This window comes from Lactuca sativa, chromosome 2, assembly GCF_002870075.4.
Source record: "Lactuca sativa cultivar Salinas chromosome 2, Lsat_Salinas_v11, whole genome shotgun sequence".
In the NCBI taxonomy this organism is placed as follows: domain Eukaryota; kingdom Viridiplantae; phylum Streptophyta; class Magnoliopsida; order Asterales; family Asteraceae; genus Lactuca; species Lactuca sativa.
The window spans coordinates 22,811,999-22,834,879 of NC_056624.2; the positions used below are offsets into that span (position 1 = coordinate 22,811,999).

Consider the following 22,881-nt stretch of genomic DNA (forward strand, 5'->3'; position numbering starts at 1 on the left):
GACCCTAGCATGCGCAAAGTATTGCTTTTACTCCACAAGTTACACATTGGATGGGGTGGTCGTTGGCCCTTTTTTAGCGAGCAAGTAATTCAGATCGTTGATACATAATAAGCAAGCACCATTTGGGTGACTATTGATCATAATAATTTTCAATTATTCAGCCATGCTGATTGGTATCCAAATAGAAAGCAACACAACATACTACCAGAATTAGACCAGTAACTGAAGCAATATGAAGCCAAGGAGATAACAATGTGAGTAACATTACTCGTTTTGTCCATTCCTACTCTTTGTATTTATGTGATTATACTAACACTTATATGGAAGCATCACAGTGTAACACAACAAAAACCAAAAATTTCAGGTATACACCCAAGAAAAAACATCCATGTGCCTCATAACTTTATAATTTTATCATATGATAGCATTACAAAAGAGTAACAAAATAGTTGCCATATAAATGCTTCAATGCTGCTGTTATCTTCATCCTTGATTTATGTCAATTACTACTACAATCCAACCGATCACACAAAAGTAGTGTTTCCATATATGAATTCACAAAAAACGAATCACCATTTCCACAAATCCCAAGATCATCAAAGTGTTTAGAATTCGGATCATAGACAACAAGTTTACCAGGTCCAATAAGATAATCTTTCACTTCCATTACAAGGTTTCCATTTTTTCTAAATCCCAATGTCTTTTTTGGCCCATTTGGTGCCTTAATGGTGTATCGCTTTGTAAAAGATTTTCCAACACCATCTTCCATCATCCATACATCACAAACTCGGTTTTTATATTTAAGCATTACAAGAGACTCCCTTACTTTAGAAATACACAACTGTGTGTTAGTGTGGTGTGCTACTAAACTATCTGGAAGGTCTACAACTCCAAAACTCTCATTACTCATATCAAATGACACAATCACATTACAACTCCTTAATCTACCATCAATGGCCACCTTGTGCAAAGCACACCAATAGATAAACCTATCAATAACTACGTGAGGAAATGTAACTCGAAATGACTTACTCAACAGATTGCTAGATAGAATTCTCCATTTCCCAGAACTCATTGTATAAATCTTAACTTTCCAAGGGTTGTTGATTTCACTTTTCTCTGCATACCACCAATTGAATTGTGTAATCTTGATGATCATAGGATCAATAGTTACAGGACAAACCCCAAAACCAATAACTGTTTCATGTCCCACATGCATCTCATTAGGCACAGCAACAGCAATCGATTTTCTAATTGAAGGGTTCCATAGAACAGCCATCGCAGTTCTCAATTTGGGATAATTATCGTACAAGCACAACAAGCCGTGAGAGATCCCAATGAGTCTTGGGAGATTAAGTATTTGAACTGACGAGGGAAGAGTTAGAACAAACCTTTGTTTGGGGAAAGTGTCATCGTCGACAAAAGAAACGTGTTTTTCTTCAGTATCTACCGGATCTTGATACTTTACGAGTAGATATTGCAGATGAGTGTGGTGGCTACTGTGAGCAGCAATGAAGTCGGAGCTGTCGATCATCGACTTCCATGCTTTTGAGACTGATCTGAGCTGAATCAATTGTTTGACAGGAAGTCGTTTGATGATTTCCTCTTGAATATGGAAGGCTATTAGGTCTGACATTAGTATGAAATCGAAGATTTGGGGAAATCAGGGAAATGGTGTTCGATTTTAGATCATGCCTATCAAATTAGAGATTCGATTAGAGATTCGTTTCCGAGAGCCGTTGAAATTCAATACGACGTCGTTGAACTAAAACATATCACTAAGGTTTTTATAAGTTTGTTGAAATTCCAACACCATTTACTGAAATGGTCTCTATGGTTTGGTCAAAATTACATGTTTGGTGCTTAACTTTTTTTTGCACTCGGATCGTCCTTATGGTTTGATTTTGTTGCGTTTTTCGTCTCTTACATACATAAAGTTAGGGACCAAACATGCAATTTTGGCCAAACCATAGGGATCAAAAACGCAACAAAATCAAACCACAGGGACAATCCAAGTGTAAAAAAAAAATTAGGGATCAAACGTGTAATTTTGACCAAACCATAACGACCATTTCAATAATTTACTCTTTTTTCTTCAATTTTTTTTTAAATCTATATATGTATTGCATTAATCAATAATGTCCATTAATCAACAAACTTATAAAAACCTTAGTAATATGTTTTTTGACCGGCTTAATTATAATCCATTAATCAACAAACTTATAAAAACCTTAGTAATATGTTTTTTGACCGGCTTAATTATAAACAAATGTTTTAAATAATTTTAATTTTGTTATTTTATTTAAATAGTAAAGGACAAATGTAGTTAATTTCATAAGTTTGTTCCAAAAACTAAGCAAAAAATCCAAATTCGACATATACTAGACATGGATGGACCTATAATTTTAGACATATAAAAACCCGAATTTTCATATTTTAACTTCATTTTTTTAATGCAAACTCAAAATTCTTTCGGTCTTGATCCCAAAACAAAGATCAGTATTCATAATTCATATTTTAAGGTATTGATTTCCGATTTCATATGTTGTTCTTAAGTTCATTTTAAATGTATTGATTTTTAGTCGTATGGTAGTGTCTCATTCTCATGTGTGCTTGCAAAAATGCTATTTCTCAATAAGAAATGCCATTTTCGTAATACAACTGCGAAAATATCAGTTCTTATTAAAAATTTGCTTAGTTAAAGTGGTGGACTAATAAAACCATTTATTTCACTCATTTTGAATTTAATGCAAAATTATTAATAAAACTAATGTATTCTTATATACTTATACAACACAACAAATAAATATATTCAGAAAAAAAATTAACAAAAAAGTTTATACATAAATCATTCATATTTTAAATTGTAAATTTAATATATTAAGTCGTGAATAAAATTTAAATTATTTCAAAAGCAAACAAAAAAATTATAAAATAATCACAGCTTAATGTCAATTAATTCACAGCTTTATATAATCAACTCATAATTTAACACACAAAATTTACAGCTTAATATAGTGTAACGCCCGCATTTCCAGGCTAGGCATTATCATTGATGTAATAGTCTAGGTTAACCCTTGTAACTCTTTTGAGGTATTAATGATGAAATATTTGAGTATTATGTGTTTTATGCTTAGTTGTGTGGCTTAATTGAATTAAGAATAAAATAAGCGTCAAAATTAAAGTGTAAGATAAGCCCGATATTTTTACATAAAGTTGTAGTGGTCGAAACAAGGATTTCGGAGATATAAGGAATGCCGAAATCCGAGTTATAACGAAGAAGTTATGATCTGTCGAAGTTTCGCGACAGAACCGACACGACGCCGAATGACGTAAAATATGAATTTCAGATAGAGCGATATCTAACCTTAGTGATCTAAACGAAAGTAATAGGGTTAGTTAAACCGAGAGCGTGCATGAAAAGAACGCCCAAATCTGACTTCGTATGAGGAAGTTATGCTTTTTCGAAGTTTCGGCTTAGCGGTATGCAGCCAGAATACTCGAAATAGAGATCGAGTGATATTTAGCCAAAAATTTCTAAATGAGAATTGAAGATCTCATTGATAGTAGTCCAACGATAAAAAGACAGACGAAAACGGAGTTCAGATGAAGGAGTTATAAATTTCAAACAGAGTTTTCCTGTCCCGGCCTACTAAAAATACTATATAAGTAATATACTTATAATATATTAAAAATCAATTCAAAATTAGCCAATGGAGTCTAAACGAGAGTTGTAGAGCATAATCTCACCTTCGCGTCGATATAAAGAACGTCGAAAACGGAGTTCGTATGCGAAAGTTATGAATTTCTGAAGTTCGGGGCGCGAACCCCAAAGTTGTGTCAGAGACCACGACGTGGCAAGCAGTGCCACGACGTGGCAAGTCTTCTGACACCTCCAGGAGTCCCCCATACGCAACTTGCGATGACGTATGCAGTGACGACCAAGCCCACGACGTGGAAAAAGGGTGTCACGACGTGGCAAGGGCCAAATTTTCCCTATAAATAGATTTGAAGGGCCAGCCGTTTAGGGTTGCTATTTTCTCTCCTCTCTCTCCCGTTTTACCTCGATTTACGTGCAAGAAATATCCCGAAGCCCCGGTATCATCCCGAGACCCGAAGCGAGTCCCGAATCCCGAAGATCCCGAGAAGAAAAGAGTTTCCGAGCCGAAGCTCTGCCCGCGAGGAGTCCGGTTTTTATGAAGATCTTCCAGATCTACCGAAGAATACTACTTCTACAAGCCGTAGTGTTGTCTGATCATCTTCTAATCAAGTGAGTGTGTAGTTACTTTCTTCTAACGCATAATTATGAAGTATTTTATACGGAATACGTGTTATGTGTATATTTTGTTGTTATATGTGTGAATGTATATTCACTTTCTTCTATCTCATGGATATGATTTATTCTCTATGAAATACGTGTTATGTGTATGTGTCTCATCTTTTATCTGGAATGTGTTTTGAATGAACATACTATACATGTATAAAAATGTATATTTTATCTACTAAAATGTTGGGTAGAAGATGGATAGATAGTTGTCTTGTGATAAAAAGATGAGAGGCCTCGATGCTTTTGATTTAGTCATCTAGCGGAGTTTAGATGACGACCACAGACTTTTCTAGACAGTCCTGTGGAACGTTAGCAGGTTCGCCACTTGTAGGTGTTAATGAACTTGGGTGTTCATTCGCTGTACTCCATCCCCCTCATGGTTGCCATATTTGACTTATATTGCTGAGGAACCCCCGAAGCATGTGTTGTCGCCCCGATGAAATATTCTTAGACTAGGTCCCTTATGTTAGTTGTCTTAGGGATGTAAAGTGAGAATAACGGGAATGGGTAATTAGGTTATTGTTGGTTGGTGGAATTAAATATAATTATTTATTGTGGGTTGAAAACCCTATATGCTCACCAGGCTCCCAAGCATGACTCACTCAATCTCTTTGTATTACAGGTAGTGGCGCCAGAGCATAAGTTGGATGACTTGTCAAGTTATTTTTGGATTATAGACATGTTGTTGTAAATAACTGTTGTAAGGTCTGTATTGAAATGTGTATGCTTTTGGTCTGTTTATCGGAACATGACATCCCAAGTATTGTAATATAATGAAAAATACATTTCTTTAAGAAATGCTTTGGTAAATCTCATTTTATCATATTTTGTTTTGGGAACTATGACAATAGTCAAAATCGGGTCAAGTCTAAGCCGGACAAGGTCAACGAGTCAAACCGGTCAACTCAATTAAAACCTTGTATGATAGGGTTTATATTATGTAAATACTGTATAACTCACTATTTTAATGAGAAAACACCACTTGGAAAGTTCATGTGTTTAAATTTCCTTAGCATTAGTGCTAAACAATGAACAAAAACAATAAAACAATGTTGCATACTCATAGGGAGTGTGTAAGATCCTAAAACATGGCACAACGGGGTCTAAGGACCTTGCATTGCGAAGCCGGACACTCTCATTCATCACACACGAAAACACTCTCAATCGTTTTCACTCTATCTCCCTGTATGTGAAATCTCTCCCACATATCTCTTTGTATGAGAAATCTCTCCAAGTATGTCAAATCTCTCCCAAATCTCTCTAAGTATGTAAAATCTCTCCCAAATATCTCTCTGTATGTGAAATCTTTCCAAGTATGTCAAATCTCTCCCAAATCTCTCTAAGTATGTGAAATCTCTCCCACATATCTCTTTGTATGAGAAATCTCTCCCACATATCTCTTTGTATGAGAAATCTCTCCAAGTATGTCAAATCTCTCCCAAATCTCTCTAAGTATGTAAAATCTCTCCCAAATATCTCTCTGTATGTGAAATCTCTCCAAGTATGTCAAATCTCTCCTAAATCTCTCTAAGTATGTAAAATCTCTCCCAAATATCTCTCTGTATGTGAAATCTCTCCAAGTATGTCAAATCTCTTCCAAATCTCTCTAAGTATGTGAAATCTCTCCCAAATATCTCTCTGTATGTGAAATCTCTCCAAGTATGTCAAATCTCTCCCAAATCTCTCTAAGTATGTGAAATCTCTCCTAAATACCTCTCTGTATGTGAAATCTCTCCAAGTATGTCAAATCTCTCCCAAATCTCTCTAAGAATGTGGAATCTCTCTCAAATACCTCTATGTATGTGAAATCTCTCCAAGTATGTCAAATCTCTCCCAAATCTCTCTAAGTATGTGAAATCTCTCCCAAATATCTCTTTGTATGTGAAATCTCTCCAAGTACGTCAAATCTCTCCCAAATCTCTCTGAGAACGAGGAATCTCTCTCAAATCTCTCTCGAAATCTCTCCCAACCTTTTATAATCACTCGGGGCATCCCGACCCTCGAATTTGGCGAAAAATAGCCCAAAAACGGAAGTCTACGCGAAAAACGGACTTAAGGAAACGAACCCTCCGAACCGAAAGTACTATTCATCAACCGAACCGAGAGTACTGTTCATGAGCCGAACCGAAATCACTGTTCATCCGAACCGAACCCAGCATTGAAGGAAGATCCGAACCGAACCCGGCATAGAAGGAAGGTCCGAACCGAAAGTACTGTTCATTACTGTTCACAACAGTTCCTTCGGTTCTGGCTTCCCTTCGGACCGAACCCTAACCTCGCTTCTGACTTTCGCTTCGGACAGCTTCTCCTCGGACCGAGCCATCGCTTCGCGTCCCGCCTCCTGACTCAGCCTACCGCGTCCGAACCGAGCACCATCTGACCGAACTTCGGCCCAGAGACCGAGCCTCGGCCGAGATCCGAAGGGTCTCGCTGGGAAAGCTCGGATTTCACCCATTTTTGCGTATTTTTGCGTTTTAAACCCATTTTTAATTATTTTTAACATAGGATTTTCACCCAAAACTTTATTTTTAATTATAAGACCCCTAAATTAATGATTTAATCACATTTTAAGGATAAAACCTTATCTAAAAAGGAGTTGGTAAAGTACAAAAGAAGAGTGTTGACCTTACCTTAGTCTATGACGCAAGCAACCCCCACACCCACTCCATGACAACCCACACTCCTCCCCACCATACCTTGTACCTTTTACTCCCTTTCACAAGTAACCCCCACAATCTAAGGGCTGATCTTACAACCTCTCTCCTCGTTCTCTTCAAACACTCTCAAATTACACCAAGATTGAACTCCAACTTTTTCTCTCCAACTTCTCTCTCTAACTCACGATCTCAAGGCTGATCATCAAGTGTTCTTCCACTCTTGGTAAGTGTAATCCACCCTCCTTGTGATTCTCACACTTCATTCTACTCAAATCATTGATAGCTCATACAAACTCCATATCTATCATGCTAGATTCTCGAAAATCTTCAAGACATTCCAAGTGTCCTTGAGTTAAGCACCTCCATTCTTCAACAATCATCTACTGAAAACACTTAAGGTGAGTTCATACCCCTACATTTTCATGTTTTCTCAAGTTTTTAGGGGGGGAATACAAGCCAAAACACCAAGAACATATCTAAATTCTTCCAACAGCTTTCATCAGAAAAGTTGGACTCCATTCACGGACTGTTTTGGACACCTTAAACATTTTAGCTTTCAAAACTGTTTTAGGTGCATATAGTTCCACTTCTTAGCTTTAAAATGACTACTTGCACATCTCCATACGATTTTTCTACAATTTATGGTGATTTTTACAAAACTGCCTATCATTTCAAACACCGATCCGGACCAGTCTGTGTTTATGGACTTTTTCACCTAAGTTCCAGGTCATTAAAAATCATGATAAAAATTATGAGTAAACTAGACACATTTTGGGAACTCCCAGAATTTACGGATTTAGTTTTCGACTTCGTATGATTTTTCTATGAATTTTCAAAAACAGTGTAGAAAGGCTGAAAACTTGTTAACAGCTTGTAATCTTTATAACACTTTGTAATATGTTGAGCAAAGTGTATAATGTCAAGTTCTAAGTATTGAATGTGATACGTTGTAAATTTTATCATCATAAACTGAAAATAAGTTATTCATGATAAGATTATTCGTCTATTTAGAACACACACACACACACACACATATATATATATATATATATAAACTATAATAAGCATAGTTTAATGGATTTCATAATCCTAATGCTTTTTCATAAAAGAGATCCTACATATTACAAACATTTTGGATAAACTATAATAGGTATAGTTTATGATACATCACATGACACACACACACGTACGAAAAGGGTACATTCATACAGAAAGATTTTACACTTCCGCATACAACTTGTAAACTTGTTAACCTAAATTGTGAGACATTCTTTTCCCGTACGTCCGAGTGCGGGATATAAAATCCTGTTCGTTATAATCAGAGTCTCCTAGAGGGAGAACGTGATAGTTGTATATAGATCTATATTGGGTTTGACACCCCACACCTTGCTGCTAGCTATAGTTGGACCTGCAGGTCTACGGGTGACAAATGTCATTTCAGTTTTTATTCGACGCCTGAGAAACGTCGTGGCAGGTTCATTTAGTCTTAAGTATGATTATAGCGGCTCACATAAGGATATAACAATCCATAAAGTTTACGGGATTTTTATAAAACTTAAATGAGTTTTATGACGATTTTAAAATCACTTTTATCTCAATAAGTACGGGTATTACTGTACGTTTTCGGTTTTGGTATTTATGACTACACATCATGTGATACCACATTTATAACTTTAAGTATGGACAATACTTGTTATTTTCTTAGTCCCGAGATTTAGGACTACACGTACAGAAAATATTAACAAATTTAAGAAATTATGAGAGTTTCACTAATATCATATGCGTTTAAATTGAAATAAACATACATTATTTCCTGTAAATAAGGAAGATTACTCATACATCACAGTCTTTGGATACAAGACTACATTATTCATTTTAAGAAAAATATCGGATTTTTCTGGAACAACTATACCATTACATGACGAGCTTTTTCATAAAGATATACAAAAACTTATGAACTCACCAACCGTTGTGTTGACATTTTTTTTTAACTGCTTGTATTCTCAGGAAATCGCTAAACAGGTAACAAAGTACTTTTGAGGATGGGACGTTGAGGCGTCAAACTTATCATATTTTGTCAACATATTGTAATTGAATTTGAAACATGTAATTCATATAATGATGTAACTTTTTCAATTATATATATGTTGGTTGTGTTTACTTTCATCGCTATTACCGTTGTTGTTATGATACTACACATGAAGTCCTCCATCCCTGAACGTTTCCGCCATCCTTGGTTCAGGGGTGTGACAGGAACGAATTCCGCAACTCTTTTAATCAAAGGATTACTCTGAAATTATTTTAAAAGCATATATTAAACCGGTCTTTTCTGGCCGTGATTTTGGGGATGTCACATATAGTCAATTCATAGTCTAGGAAGAAAATATACAATTTAATGCAGTCAATTCACAGTTTAAAACACAAAAGTCATAGTTTAATATACAAAATTCAAAATTTAATACACAAAAAGTATACATCCATAACCATATTTTCAGCTTAACACTCTTTATATAGTCAATACAAAGTTTATACACAAAATTCATAGCTTAATACAAGTAACTTTATAGTATCATACACATAATTCACAACTTAATCTAGTCAATTTACATTTCAAACAGAAAATTCACATTCACAGCTTAATACAATCAATTCGTAGTTAAAAAAAAAAAATCAAAGCTTAATGTAATCAATTCATAGTTTAAAACACAAAAATGACAGCTTAGTAGACTAAATTCACATTTTAATACACAAAAAGTAGTATTCACATCCATATTATCAACTTAAAACATTTATTACAATTAATACACAATTTAATATATAAAATTCACAAACTAGTATAATAAATTTAAAGTTTAATTCAAAAAAATTATACATTCATAAGTTAATAGCAGTTAAAACTAAGATTAACAAAATTATATGACAAATGAGAGATTAAAGTATCAAATTCACACATTAATAGAAAAAAAAAACAAAATATAATAGAGATCTACAACAAATGCAAGTAGAAAAACATAATATCAACTTAAAACTTTTAATTTATAGTTAAATACAGAAAATTCACTGTTTAATACTCAAAAAAATATGCATTCAAAAGCATATTTCAACTAAAAAAATTAATACAATCAATTCACAGTTTAATACAATTAATCCATAGTTAAATATACAAAACTCACAGCATAATATAGTCAAATTACAGTTTAAACAACAAATTCACAGCTTAATGCATTCAATTCGCAATTTTAAACACGAATATCATAGCTAAATACACAAACTTCATACTTTAATATACAAAAAATATGCATTCACAACTTAATTCACAGCTTAATAACTTACCAAATTTCATTGAGGCATTTCATCAAACACCTTATGTGTTTTTTTTTTTTTTTTTTTTTTTTTCAGAACTTCCTTTCGTAAACACCATCAATGTAAACACCATACACACACCAGATCTAACCTGAAAATGGACAAAAACATCATATTAGATGTCGATTTGGTGGTGTTTTGACCAAAAATAAGAGAGACAAACACAAAAATGAGTTATACATGAGAAAGAGGTGACACATCATAGATCTAGTACAAATTTGACAAACATTTTCGCCAGTGATGGAACATTTCAGAGAAAAAAATAAGTTCAAGAGTTCTGGAACAAAACATTTGTATAATAACACCAAATTCTTAGATCTACATCAGATCTGATTTTATCTAGAGGTGGTCGGACATCTGGAGGCGGCGCTAAGTGGTGATGGCAGATCTAAAGTCGGGGTTGTAGATATGAAGGCGAATGCACCAGATCTAAAGGCAAATGCTTCAGATCTGAAGGCGGCAGCTTCGAATATGAAGATTGTTGTATTCCGGCGACGACGGTGTCGACAGTGGTGCCGGCGATGGTGGTGGTGGTTGGCAGCGGTAGAATTTAAGAGAGAGAAAGAGAGAGATGAGAGAGAGGTGAGAGAAAAGTTTTCTTGTGATATTATATTGATCAAATATATCATATGATTTAAGTTATAAGGTAAAAATAGTGGTTCTTATGGTTCTTAACTTTTTATGGTTCTCATTTGAACCTTTACATCTATATATATATATATATATATATATATATATATATATATATATATATATATATATATATATATATATATATATATATATATATATATATATATATATGAATTTATAAACTAATCTTTTACATGAGTTGTTGTCGACATATATATATATATATATATATATATATATATATATATATATATATATATATATATATATATATGAGAAAGTTCAGTAGAGAACCATAATTATTGGTTCTTCAAGGAACCAAATCTTTTTTTCAATTTCTAGAGCTTATTCTTTATCGAAAAAAAAATTAAAAATATCTAGATTCATATATTAACATTGTGAATGTGAAAAATATTTTTCGGATTAACCGTGTGAATTTTCAAAAATTCACATTGTGAATTTGACATAAAAAAATCAAATTTGATATCGTTGGAAAAAGAACAACAAGTTATGAATTTCTGTATTTTTAGTTTTTTTTCTGATAAAAAATAATTTCTAAAAGTTGAAAAAAAGGCTAGTTCGTTGGTTCCTTGGTTAATTATGGTTCTCCAGTGAACCTCACCATATATATATATATATATATATATATATATATATATATATATATATATATATATATATATATATTATAAAAAAAATCTTACTATTCCTATAAATAGATTTAATATAATAATAATATATTTTTAAGACGTTCAAGTCTTTATGCTTAAAATACAAACAATTATAAATAAAATAATATTAAATTTGGTTTTATACAAAATACTTAACACTAATTACAATTACTTAACGCATAGTACTTTCTCTCTAACTTTTGACTCGGCCCTTTTAATCATCCATGACCGAGTCTATGTTAAATCCTAAGATCTATGCAAATATATCTCGATTTGTTGTTCCCCATCACCATAAACAACCCACATCTAGGTATTGCTCCACCGCCTACCCCCATCCCCATAAGTACCTTCTCTCTAGCTTTTCCTCTTGTGTCCCTCACCACCATCGTCCCAGCAGTATAGCATCATCCACTCTCCAGACTCGCAACACTTGTTGTCTCCACCATCTGTTTTCCTTCACACCAATTTTCCGACGATGAACCCCACCGTGATCCATCTCTGCCTCTCTCTACCCAAACTTACTACCCAACCCCGTCACCGCTCATCTTCTCAAACAACATAATCGTCGCTGTCCCCACATCTGCCACCATCCGATGGCTAAGCACCGATGAACACGCTGCTCGCACTCTGACATCGTTTGCGTGACTCATTCCACTGACCCTAAAAAACCCATTTTCTTATATGCTAATCACAATAAGGTAAATCGCAATATATGTTTTTTTGTTTTAACTAGTCCTTATCAATGTGTATATGATTGTATCTTGAATTTTGTATTCCCATCACTTCCTTGCTCAAAGGAGTCTTGATCCTAGTCGTTCTTCCCTCAGCACTAGAGCCATGCTCCTCTTCTCTACTCTCTCACTCTCTCGCTCTCTCACACATTTTTTCTTTTAGATCATAGATCAACAGTTTGGGTTTTTTTGTTCTTAACTACGTTTTGATTGCTTATGCAAGTCAAATGAATAAAAAAGATTATTGGAGGAACTAATTGTATGACAAATTGCGTATGTATTTATATGTATGAAAAATTGGTTATCTGAATTTGAGTTCTTTTTGTTGGATTAATGTCTAAGTCCATAACTATAATTGGTATGTACTTGACCCGACTTGGCATGGTCCATTTAGGTTGCACTTCACCGAAACAATTTATATGGATAATCCTTTGAGAATAGCATGCTTATGATTTATATTAACATATTATAAGTTCTAATATATTAATATATAATCATATTATTTAATTTGTATTGATCAAGAATTAATTTATAATTAATTAAGTGATCAAAAGGAACTAATTAAATATGGACTCTTATATATATATATATATATATATATATATATATATATATATATATATATATATAATGTGTGTGTAATGGGCCAAGTTCATTTAGGTTGGGCTAAGTCTTCATGGATAGTGCATGGAGCTTTAACCCATGGATCCTAGGAAATGAAAGGTCATGGGTATTAGGGTTTAACCCTAATCCTCCACACTATATAAAGGGTCTTATGGTTCATGAATTGGGCTAGTGGCTAGTGTGGATACACTAAAGAGGGCAATAACCGATTTCATAAGTGTGAGCCAAGTATCCATATTCTTTAAAGGTTTTCCAAGGTGTTTTGGTGATTTTTGATTCCACTTGAGGCTTCCACACTATTGGGGCTAAGCTCTTAAAGTTCTAGACTTCAAGCTTCATTAAAAGGTATTTATTCTAACTTTTTATATTACCCAAGTATATGATATTTGTATGCTAGTATAGGGTAATATCTTGGAAACTTCATATTTGCATGTATAATAGAGAAAACATAGATCCAAGATATTTAGGGTTGCATGTACACTTAGGAGTGTTAGAATGCTCAAAACCCAACACTTTTTCCAACACTGTGATCTTAAGTAGATAGCTCTACTTGCTGATTGTAATTTTTTTCAGTTTTGACAGGTTTACTAAAATGATTGTAATTCTTTTGGATTATGATCCACCTAATAAAGATGCAATTACAGTTTCTATTCTTGAGTTTGTCTTGAAAAGTAAATTGGTTGTCAAGTGCACGCTATGCCCAATATGTGCTTATCATTAATTGGTTTTTTTGTTCTTATTATTTTTGTTGGAGCAATAAGATTTTACTACAAAGTAAATCCCTTTTAGATCCTCCACAACCTTCAGTCTCCCTCAAAATGCCATATACGGATCTGGATATCAGAAAGAACGACGTTCTGTGAATTTTCGTAGCACCGTCTCCCTTAATCTTCATTCTTCATTGTTTAAACATGAAAGGAATGGAATTTCCTTTTCTATTGTTCAAAGGCATGTTCAGTTTTGTGAATTTCACCCCTTCACTTTAATCTTCTTTTCATGTAAGACTTAGTGTAACGCCCGTGGATCAGGGCTAGTCAATTTAGAGACGATAAGCATCAAAAATGACTTTTTGATGGAAGATTATTTAGAAGGATTAATCTTAACCAAGTTTTAGTATATGTCACAAGGTTTCCGTGCATATAAAGAACGCCAAAATTCAAGTTATAACGAAGAAGTTATGACCTGTCGAAGTTTCGCAACAGAACCGGCACGACCCAGTGCGACGTAAATAGTGAATTTAAGGTAGATAGATATCTATCCTTAGTGATCTAAACGAGATTCGAAGATGTCTTTGATAGTAGTCCAATGATAAAAAGACAGACGAAAACGGAGTTCAGATGAAGGAGTTATGAATTTCGAACGAAGTTTTCCTGTCCCGGCCTACTTAAGATAATACATAAGTAATATATTTATAATATATTAAAAATAAATTCAAAATTAGCCAATGGAGTCTAAACGAGAGTTGTAGAGCATAATCTCACCTACGTGTCGATATAAAGAACGTCGAAAACGGAGTTCGTATGCGAAAGTTATGAATTTCTAAAGTTTAGGGTGCGAAACCCCAAAACTATCAGATACCACGACGTGGCAAGTAGTGCCACGACGTGGCAAGTCTTCTGACACCTTCGGGAGTCCCCCAGATGCAACTTGCGATGACGCATGCAGTGACGACCAAGCCCACGACGTGGAAAAAGGTGCCACGACGTGGCAAGGGCAGATTTTGCCCTATTAATAGATTTGAAGGGCCAGCCGAGTTTGGTTGCTCATTCTCTCATCTCAGACCCATATTACATCGTTTTATGTGCAATTTCAACCCCCCCGAAGCCCCAGTATCAACCCCGAGACCCGAAGCAAGTCCCGAAGCCCGAAGATCCCGAGAAGAAAAGAGTTTTCGAGCCGAAGCTCTGCTCGCGAGAAGTCCGATGTGTGAAGAGATCACAGTTTCACCGAAGGATACTACTTCTACAAGCTGATGCACTTAAGGATAATATTGGCAGATGCGCCTAATAGTGAATGTCGTAATCCTGGCAGAGGCGCTTAAAGGATAATGTTGGCAGATGCGCCTTCTGTAGCAATGGAAGTTTGTGCTAATTCCTTAGGTCAATCCTTAGGAATGAATGAAGGAAGCATAGTTGATTAATAGGGTAAAACCTTGAGAAATAAAGAAGATAATAGGGATGGGTAATTGGGTTGATTGTTTGATGATTGAATATAATAATTATATTATTGTGGGTCGGAAACCCTATATGCTCACCAGGCTCCTAAGCCTGACCCACTCAGTTTTCTTTATATCACAGGTATCAATACGAAGACATATTTCACTGAGAGATTAAAAGAATGTAAATCATTAGTGTAAATAAATGTAAGTTCTGTTTATGCTTATGTGTCTGTATCGGAACATGACATCCCGAGATTTTGTTATATAATGAAAATACATTTCTTTAAAGGAATGCTTTGATAAATTCTTATCATATTTTGTTTTGGGAACAAATTCCGCAACTGTTTTCTTTAAAAGATTACTCTGATTTTAAAAACAAAGCATAAACAAATCGGTCTTTTCTGGCCGTGATATTGGGGATGTCACACTTAGTGTTTGTGTAAGATATATAGAATATTTAATAATTTATCCATTTGGTGCTTTGTGTTCTTTATTTTTTAGGATGATTATGCTTCTTGGTCTTCTAGGACATAGATAAATCGCTTTGTTGAAAGCACTTTCAGGAACCTAAACAAATCTCTCAAGATTTTGAACTTCGTGTAAGAATTTAATAGCATTGATTTTTTCCCCAACAAAACTCCCATGTATTGTTATTTCTTAATTGATATGCATTTTCATTTCAGGGAAAAGCGTGGGTCTTCTTTCACTAACAAGGACTCACATATATTTGACTTTTTAATGGTCAAAATCCTTATTTAGATATCGTTGATTCTAGACATACCTTGTATGTATATTTGGATTTTAGCGATCTGGGTATTCGTGTAAGGAAGAGCCAAATACATGGATTCCATTTTCTTATTACTTGCTTAAACCTTTTTTCCACAGAATGGACTGGTGAGGTCTGGTGTAAAAGGAAGAGCTAAATACATGGTTTCTATTTATAGTTCTTTTTTTCCTGTTTTCTATTTTTTTTGGTGCATAAGCTTTGCATTTCTTACTTTTTGTATGTTTATTTTAAAGTCATGTATTCCAATATAGTGAAAAGTCATCTATTTGGTTTTGATTCTGACTATTACTATTTTTCAAGTTATGTATCACAGATGCAACCTGTTTGATTGAAAGAATAAGAGGAGTTGCTTGTGCTTTTCTAGATATCATCTCTCTACAACAAGGTAGATCTTTCCTATGTTTTAACTTAAACGGGTCAAAAATATATGCAAACTAGGTGTTTGTGAATATGTTGTACACTACTGAAGGGTTTTGTCGATTTTTTTCTTTTTTGAAGATCTAATTATGAAGAAGGGCGGATTTGAGAAGATGCTTTTGAAGAGGTATGCAATTCTTTTTTATAATTTTTTGTATAGCCAATTGGATTTCCAATATTTGTTTAGTCAATTTGGTCAAAAAGAGGGATTAGATTGAATGTTTCTCTTATTATGCAACACCTCATTTTAATGGTAATTGGTTCCAAAACCTTTTGAAATCTATTGGATTATCTTATCTACCGATTCACAACACTAACATTCCATGCCTAATATGATTTCAAATTGAAATTATCAAAGAAGAAGAGAAGCCAGAAGTGTCGCCCCACTGCGATTGTTCATGTTATCGGTGGACCATGATTGCTTCTTGGCATTGTGCTGCTTGAAGTAGGATTTTGATCTTCGCATTAGAGAACCATTTAGTCACTCTTTTGATATTTATTTAGATGTATTTTTTGTATTTGATTAATTATAAAAAAATCTCATAAAACAATGTTTGTATGTGTGCCCTTTGCCTTTTTAACAACCATTACCCCCATGTGATTTTAAATGGCATAATGTTCTTCATATATATGCGATTCCACAACAAAGTGAAAATTTTAGTTTTTACTTATTCATTCCCGTCCTTTAAAATGTACAGTTATTTCTTAATATTTTTATTTACGTTTTTCTAAAAAGATGTTGTACTTTTAATGTATGATCTATTTCTTAATTAACGAACAAAATGTATATGCATGGATTAATTACTACAACTCAATCATTATAGTGTGATGAGGAAAAAAGTTAGGTTGTAGGCTTGTATCTATAATCTTATAGAACGTCTTATCCTTCACTGATATTTGTGTTTTAAAAACTCGAAAGATAATGGTAAAACAATAAATAATTTAAGGGTAAATGGCACAAAAAACACTTTTTTTACACAGAAATTTGATTTTGACACCGTGTTTTTTTTTGTGTCAATTTTGACACTGTGTTTTTCAATTTGTTACAATTCTGACCACTTGACCGGTTAACCAGGTTACATGATGACGTGTCAGTTTTGATGACGTGGCATGCTGACGTGTCAAAATTGAATATTTTTCTCACAAAAAACACTAAGTTTTCATTTTTTTTTCGATTTTGACTCTAAGTTTAATTTTTTCTTTCAACTTTGACACTATGTTTTTTTGTTTCAAATCGAACATAATTTTTTTCAATTTTGTTCAATGTTGACAATTTTCTATTTGAAACCGTATAAATATTTATTTAATACATTTAAATCGTATAAATATGTTTTTTTTTTTTCATTTAAAAACCATAGTTTTGTATAGATACATACTTTTTTTTGTTTACACTCAAACCATATTTTTATGTATAAATATGTATTTCTTATATAAAAATTGTATTTTATATTAAATATGTAACTTTAAAATGTGTTTGGAGGTTTGGAGACGTGTAGTCGATCAAAACTTGGATATCAAGTTTGCAACCCATCAAAATTTTACATCTTATTAAAAGTTTATGGTTAGTTTGATTCTCATGATATAACTAATGTTTTGAATGTAAAAAAAAAAAACACCTTGTATTTAAATATAAATGTGGTTTTTAAACGAAAAAAATATGTTTATACGGTTTAAAATGTAATAAAAAATATATATTTATACGGTTTAAAATGGAAAATAAACAGAATTAAACAAAATTTGATAAATGATGTTCGATTGGAAAAAAAAACAATGTCAAAATTGAAATAAAAAATTAAACTTAGTATCAAAATCGAAAAAAAGTGAAAACATAGTGTTTTTTGTGTGAAATAAATTCAATTTTGATACGTCAGCATATCATGTCAGAATGCTACATCATCAAAACTGACACGTAATCATGTAAGCTGGTTAACCGGTCAAGTGGTCAGAATTGTAATAAATTGGAAAACACAGTGTCAAAATTGACACAAAAAACACGGTGTCAAAATCGAATTTCTATGTAAAAAAAGTGTTTCTTATACCATTACCCTTATTTTCATCAAGAACATGTCTACTGAATTCTAATTTTATTTCCAACCCAAATACCAAAATATCATCATTCTAAATGCTTATTAACTTGCAATAACTATTTCTTTTAGAATCCAACAGAAAAAGTCATTTACTTACCCATAAGGCAAACCCGTTGAGGTTACTAGACATCTTATCTAACTGAACTGCCAACAAACTATTTGTGCATATTTTTCCCAAAAATGTGAGATTTATCATCTCTTTAATGTTAGAAACAGTGATCTCACAGCAAACATGTTCCACAACTTCAATTGCTACTACAATCCGACCGATCATGCAAAAGTAGAGTTTCCATGTATGAATTCACAAACAAAAAATCACCTGTTCCACAAATCTCAAGATCATTGAATTTTTCTAAGTTTGGATCATAGACAACAAGTGTACCACGTGCAATAAGATGATCTTTCACTTCCATTATAGGTTTGCCACTTTCTCTAAACCCCAATATCATTTTTGACCCATGTGATGCCCTAATGGTGTATAGCCTTGTAAAATTATTTACAACACCAGATTCCATCACCCATACAACACAAACCCCGTTACTATATTCATGCAAGGCAAGAGACTCCCTTAGCTTATAAATGGACAACCATGTGTTGTATGGGTAGGCTGAAGCTAAACATTCGGGGAGGTCTACAACTCCCATATTCTCATTACTCACATTAAAAGACATAATCACATTACGTGTGCATAACATACCATTTATGGACACATAGCGCAAAGCACACCAGTAGATAAACCTATCAATAACTACCTGAGACCCTCTAACTCGAAACGACTTACTCGGCAAATTGCTAGATAGAGATAGACTTTTCCATTTCCCAGAACTCATCTTATAAACTTCAACCTTCAAAGGGTGGTTAATTTCCCTTTCATTCCAGTACCACGAACTAAATTGTGTAATCTTGATGATCTTAGGATCAATAGTGACAGGACAAACCCCAAAACCAACAACCGTTTCGTGGTGTACATACTTCTCATTAGGCACAGGAACTGCAATCGATTTTCTAATCGACGGGTTCCATAGAACAGCCAGATAACCATCGTACAAACACAACAAGCCGTGAGAGCTACCGACGTGTCTTGGAAGAATAAGTATTTGAACGGAGAAGGGAGAAGTTAAAACAAACCTATGTTTCGGGAAAGTTTCATCGTCAACAAAAGAAACATATTGTTTCTTAGAGTTTACCCGATCTTGATACCTTACAAGTAGATGTTGCGGATGAGTGTGATGGCTACTGTGAGCAGCAATAAACTCGGAGCTGTCGATCAAAGACTTCCATGCTTTTGAGACCGATCTAAACTGAAGCAATGGTTTGACAGAAAGCCTTTTGATGATTTCCTCTTGAATATGAATGGGTATTTGGTCGGACATGAGTGTGAAATGGAAGTCGGAAGATTTGGGAAATGGTGTTCGATTTTGAGATAATGCGTATCAAATCAAAGATTAGATGTTCGTTTCCGAAACCTGTTGAAATTTAAACGGGTTAAATAAAAAATTATTTTAAAGAATTTTAATTTTGCTATATTTATCTAAAGAGAATAAGATAAATATAGTTATTTATCATAAGCTTGATTTAAAATTTAGTCAAAAATTAAACAACTTACCTTAGATACTCCATATTTTTTGGCCATCGGCCCTACAATTTTAAAAGTATAAAACTCGAGATTTTCATATTTTAACATCAGTTCTTAATTAAAGAAAAACAAACTCAAACTTCTCATATACCTAACCCTAAACATTCCGGGAGTTTTGTTGGTAAAACATTTTTGGAAATAATTGAATTTTTCAAAAAAACTTAGAAGGATTTGGAATTTGTTATTCGTTTAACTAACATGGAATGAAATTTGTTTTTAATTTGGTTTGCTAAATTGTCAAAAAATAATGAAAAGTAATTTATGTAATATAATCAAAATATCATTTTATTAATTTTTTGAAACATATTTATTATTTTTAATCAAATTGATAAAACTTTCATTAATTAAACTATTATTTACTTAGGGTTGTTTGTTTACCTCTTAATTCAAAAATTAAGAGGTAGTCTCTTTTCAGATATAAGGTGTTCGGTAGCATTTTATTTTTTACCTCTTAAATTAATTTTTCAGACATAGGGTTGTATCTGAAGAAAAATAAAGGCACGCTCTTTTCGGATTTGCCCAAAAGCATATTCCATTTGGTATGGCTTAATGAAAGAAGGAAAGGAAGGCCTCTTTCCATTTCAATCAAAAAATGTTGTTCGGTTGATAAAACGGAAATGAATGGATAATTACTAACATAATCCCATTCCATCAAAATGTGTGTTTTGGATTCTTCTACATACTGTGTTTTTTTTTCATCGGGTTCATTCCTTTGCTCTAAAAAAGGAGAACCAATTTTACCCTTCAACGATAACACATATCAAAACGGGTAACCAATCTGTAACAATATATTTGAAGCAAATGTTAAAAAGCGAACTTTTGTATTGATTTTCAACACCCAACTAAGTTCAATTGAATATGTTTACTTTTTCTTGAGCATGTATCTAATTTACATTGTATTTAATCGCTTCAATGATTTTTTTTCCAATTAAAGGCCATGTTTATTGAGTTGTTGATATTACGATTTAGTGATTTCATATTAAATTTGTTTGTGAAAGTGCAAAAATATTGTTGGTTGGTTTTTTCTCCTCTTTAAATTGTATTCAGATCGTATATGTTTGATAAAATGTCACAGTGAATTTCCTTTTAGGATCGAAGGATGATATTTTGTTGTAACAATATATCTTTGCTTTTTCATGAATGAGGTGGATAACATACGATGTATCATGTATGTACACAAATTTTCTCTACATAGTTGCTAATACATGTCGGATCTTCTCATGACCTTTATTTTGTCAAAACTTAAGATATGGTGGATGAGCTGGGACAAATTATATCTTAAGGTGATTTGGTGAAACCTTCATTGTGTGCTACCATGGCAGGGCCGGACTTGAAAAATTAAATATTTTTAAAGGTCATGATGAACAAGAAAAAAAAAGCTCTTATCTTTATTATAATTTTGTATTTTTAAATAAAAATATATAATGAAAAAAATAGGCCCTGTGCAGCTGCCTACTTTGCCACCTTCAACGCCCACCATGTACCATGGGGAGTTCACAACCCTCAGGAGAGTTTGTCAAGATAACACTACAAGGAGATGCCTATACCGACGATCGTCGGCATAGGCTATATCGACGATCGTCGGCATAGGCTATACCGACGACTTGTCGTCCGTACAAAGTCATCGGAATAGCTCCGTCAGCAAAAGTAAAAAAAGTCATCGGGATAGATGTCGTATGTACAGATTCTGCAATGCAGATTACTTGTAGTCTAGAAAAGAGTCATCGGGATTGACTTTCGAGGGGAAATAAAGGTTTTAATATAAATTTATGCCAAGGACTAATCGTCGGCAAAAAGGATACCTTTACCGACGATACGTCGTCGGTAAAGGCTCAGTTATACCGACGATAAGTCATCTGGAAAGGGTCCTAACGGTTTGAATGGCTAAAACATATACCGACAAAAGGTTGTCGGTATAGGTGTTTTTTTTTTTAAATATATTTTTTATATTTACCAAACCTGTTTTTTAAAACAAACTCGATATATTTACCAAACCTGTTTTTTAGACATGGAATCATTTGAGCTACTCTCTACATCTCGTGTTGTTTAGTTCTCCTTGGATCTTGACTTTTCTAACTTGTCTAAACAAGTAAAGAGACATATATTACAAAAAGACCAAAATACCCTCATTCCATATACAATCAACAAACATGGAGGATTCGTGTTATACCTTCAACTACGCCCAAATAGTTGATTTTAGAGGATATGGCCTCAGGCATGGGCGCATCAGAATCTTTGCTTCTGCGAATTTCCAAATATGCACTTCTTTGTGATACCCCTTTTTGCCCTTGGTTCAAATTCTGTCTTGGGGTTCTTTTTCCTCTTACCACAGATGATGGTGATCTACTATTACAACAAACTTCGATAAATAAACTTTATAAAGAGAAAAATTAATGAAAATGTAGTATATCATTATATCCTACTCACGTGTTAGTTGATTCCTTAGTTTGCTTGAAGATACCCGATGACTTAAGTTTCTTATATGCTCTGGAAAAGAGAAGTGAAAAGATTAAGACTTAAGAGCATGTGAAATCCATGAATGTATGTTATAAACTACAAATAAAATTAGTATTTGTTTTATTACAAGTTGAAATACCATGAGTATAGCGACTTACCCTTCTTTAGGGTGTGGAATATATGTCATGAGCTTCCTCTGTAAAGGTTTGGAGTGAAACATCATCAGAAATCAATTGTAGTGTATGGTAGAATGGAATCAGGGAAGGAATGGAATGGTCCATTCCATTCCATCCAACCAAACAAAACCTACACATAAACACAAGGAAACATACA

General features: G+C 33.6%; 2 protein-coding genes across 2 annotated transcripts; both read right to left on the minus strand.

Moving 5' to 3' along the window:
- Window positions 1-245: 245 nt before the first annotated feature.
- On the minus strand, window positions 246-1,739 carry LOC111917627 (F-box protein At4g19940). The gene has a single exon (XM_023913296.2). The coding sequence runs from the start codon at window positions 1,634-1,636 to the stop codon at window positions 500-502; it is 1,137 nt and encodes a 378-aa protein (XP_023769064.1). The 5' UTR covers window positions 1,637-1,739; the 3' UTR covers window positions 246-499.
- Window positions 1,740-18,700: 16,961 nt separating this feature from the next.
- LOC111917682 (putative F-box protein At3g52320) lies at window positions 18,701-19,828 on the minus strand. The gene has a single exon (XM_023913348.1). The coding sequence runs from the start codon at window positions 19,826-19,828 to the stop codon at window positions 18,701-18,703; it is 1,128 nt and encodes a 375-aa protein (XP_023769116.1).
- Between the last annotated feature and the right edge of the window lie 3,053 nt (window positions 19,829-22,881).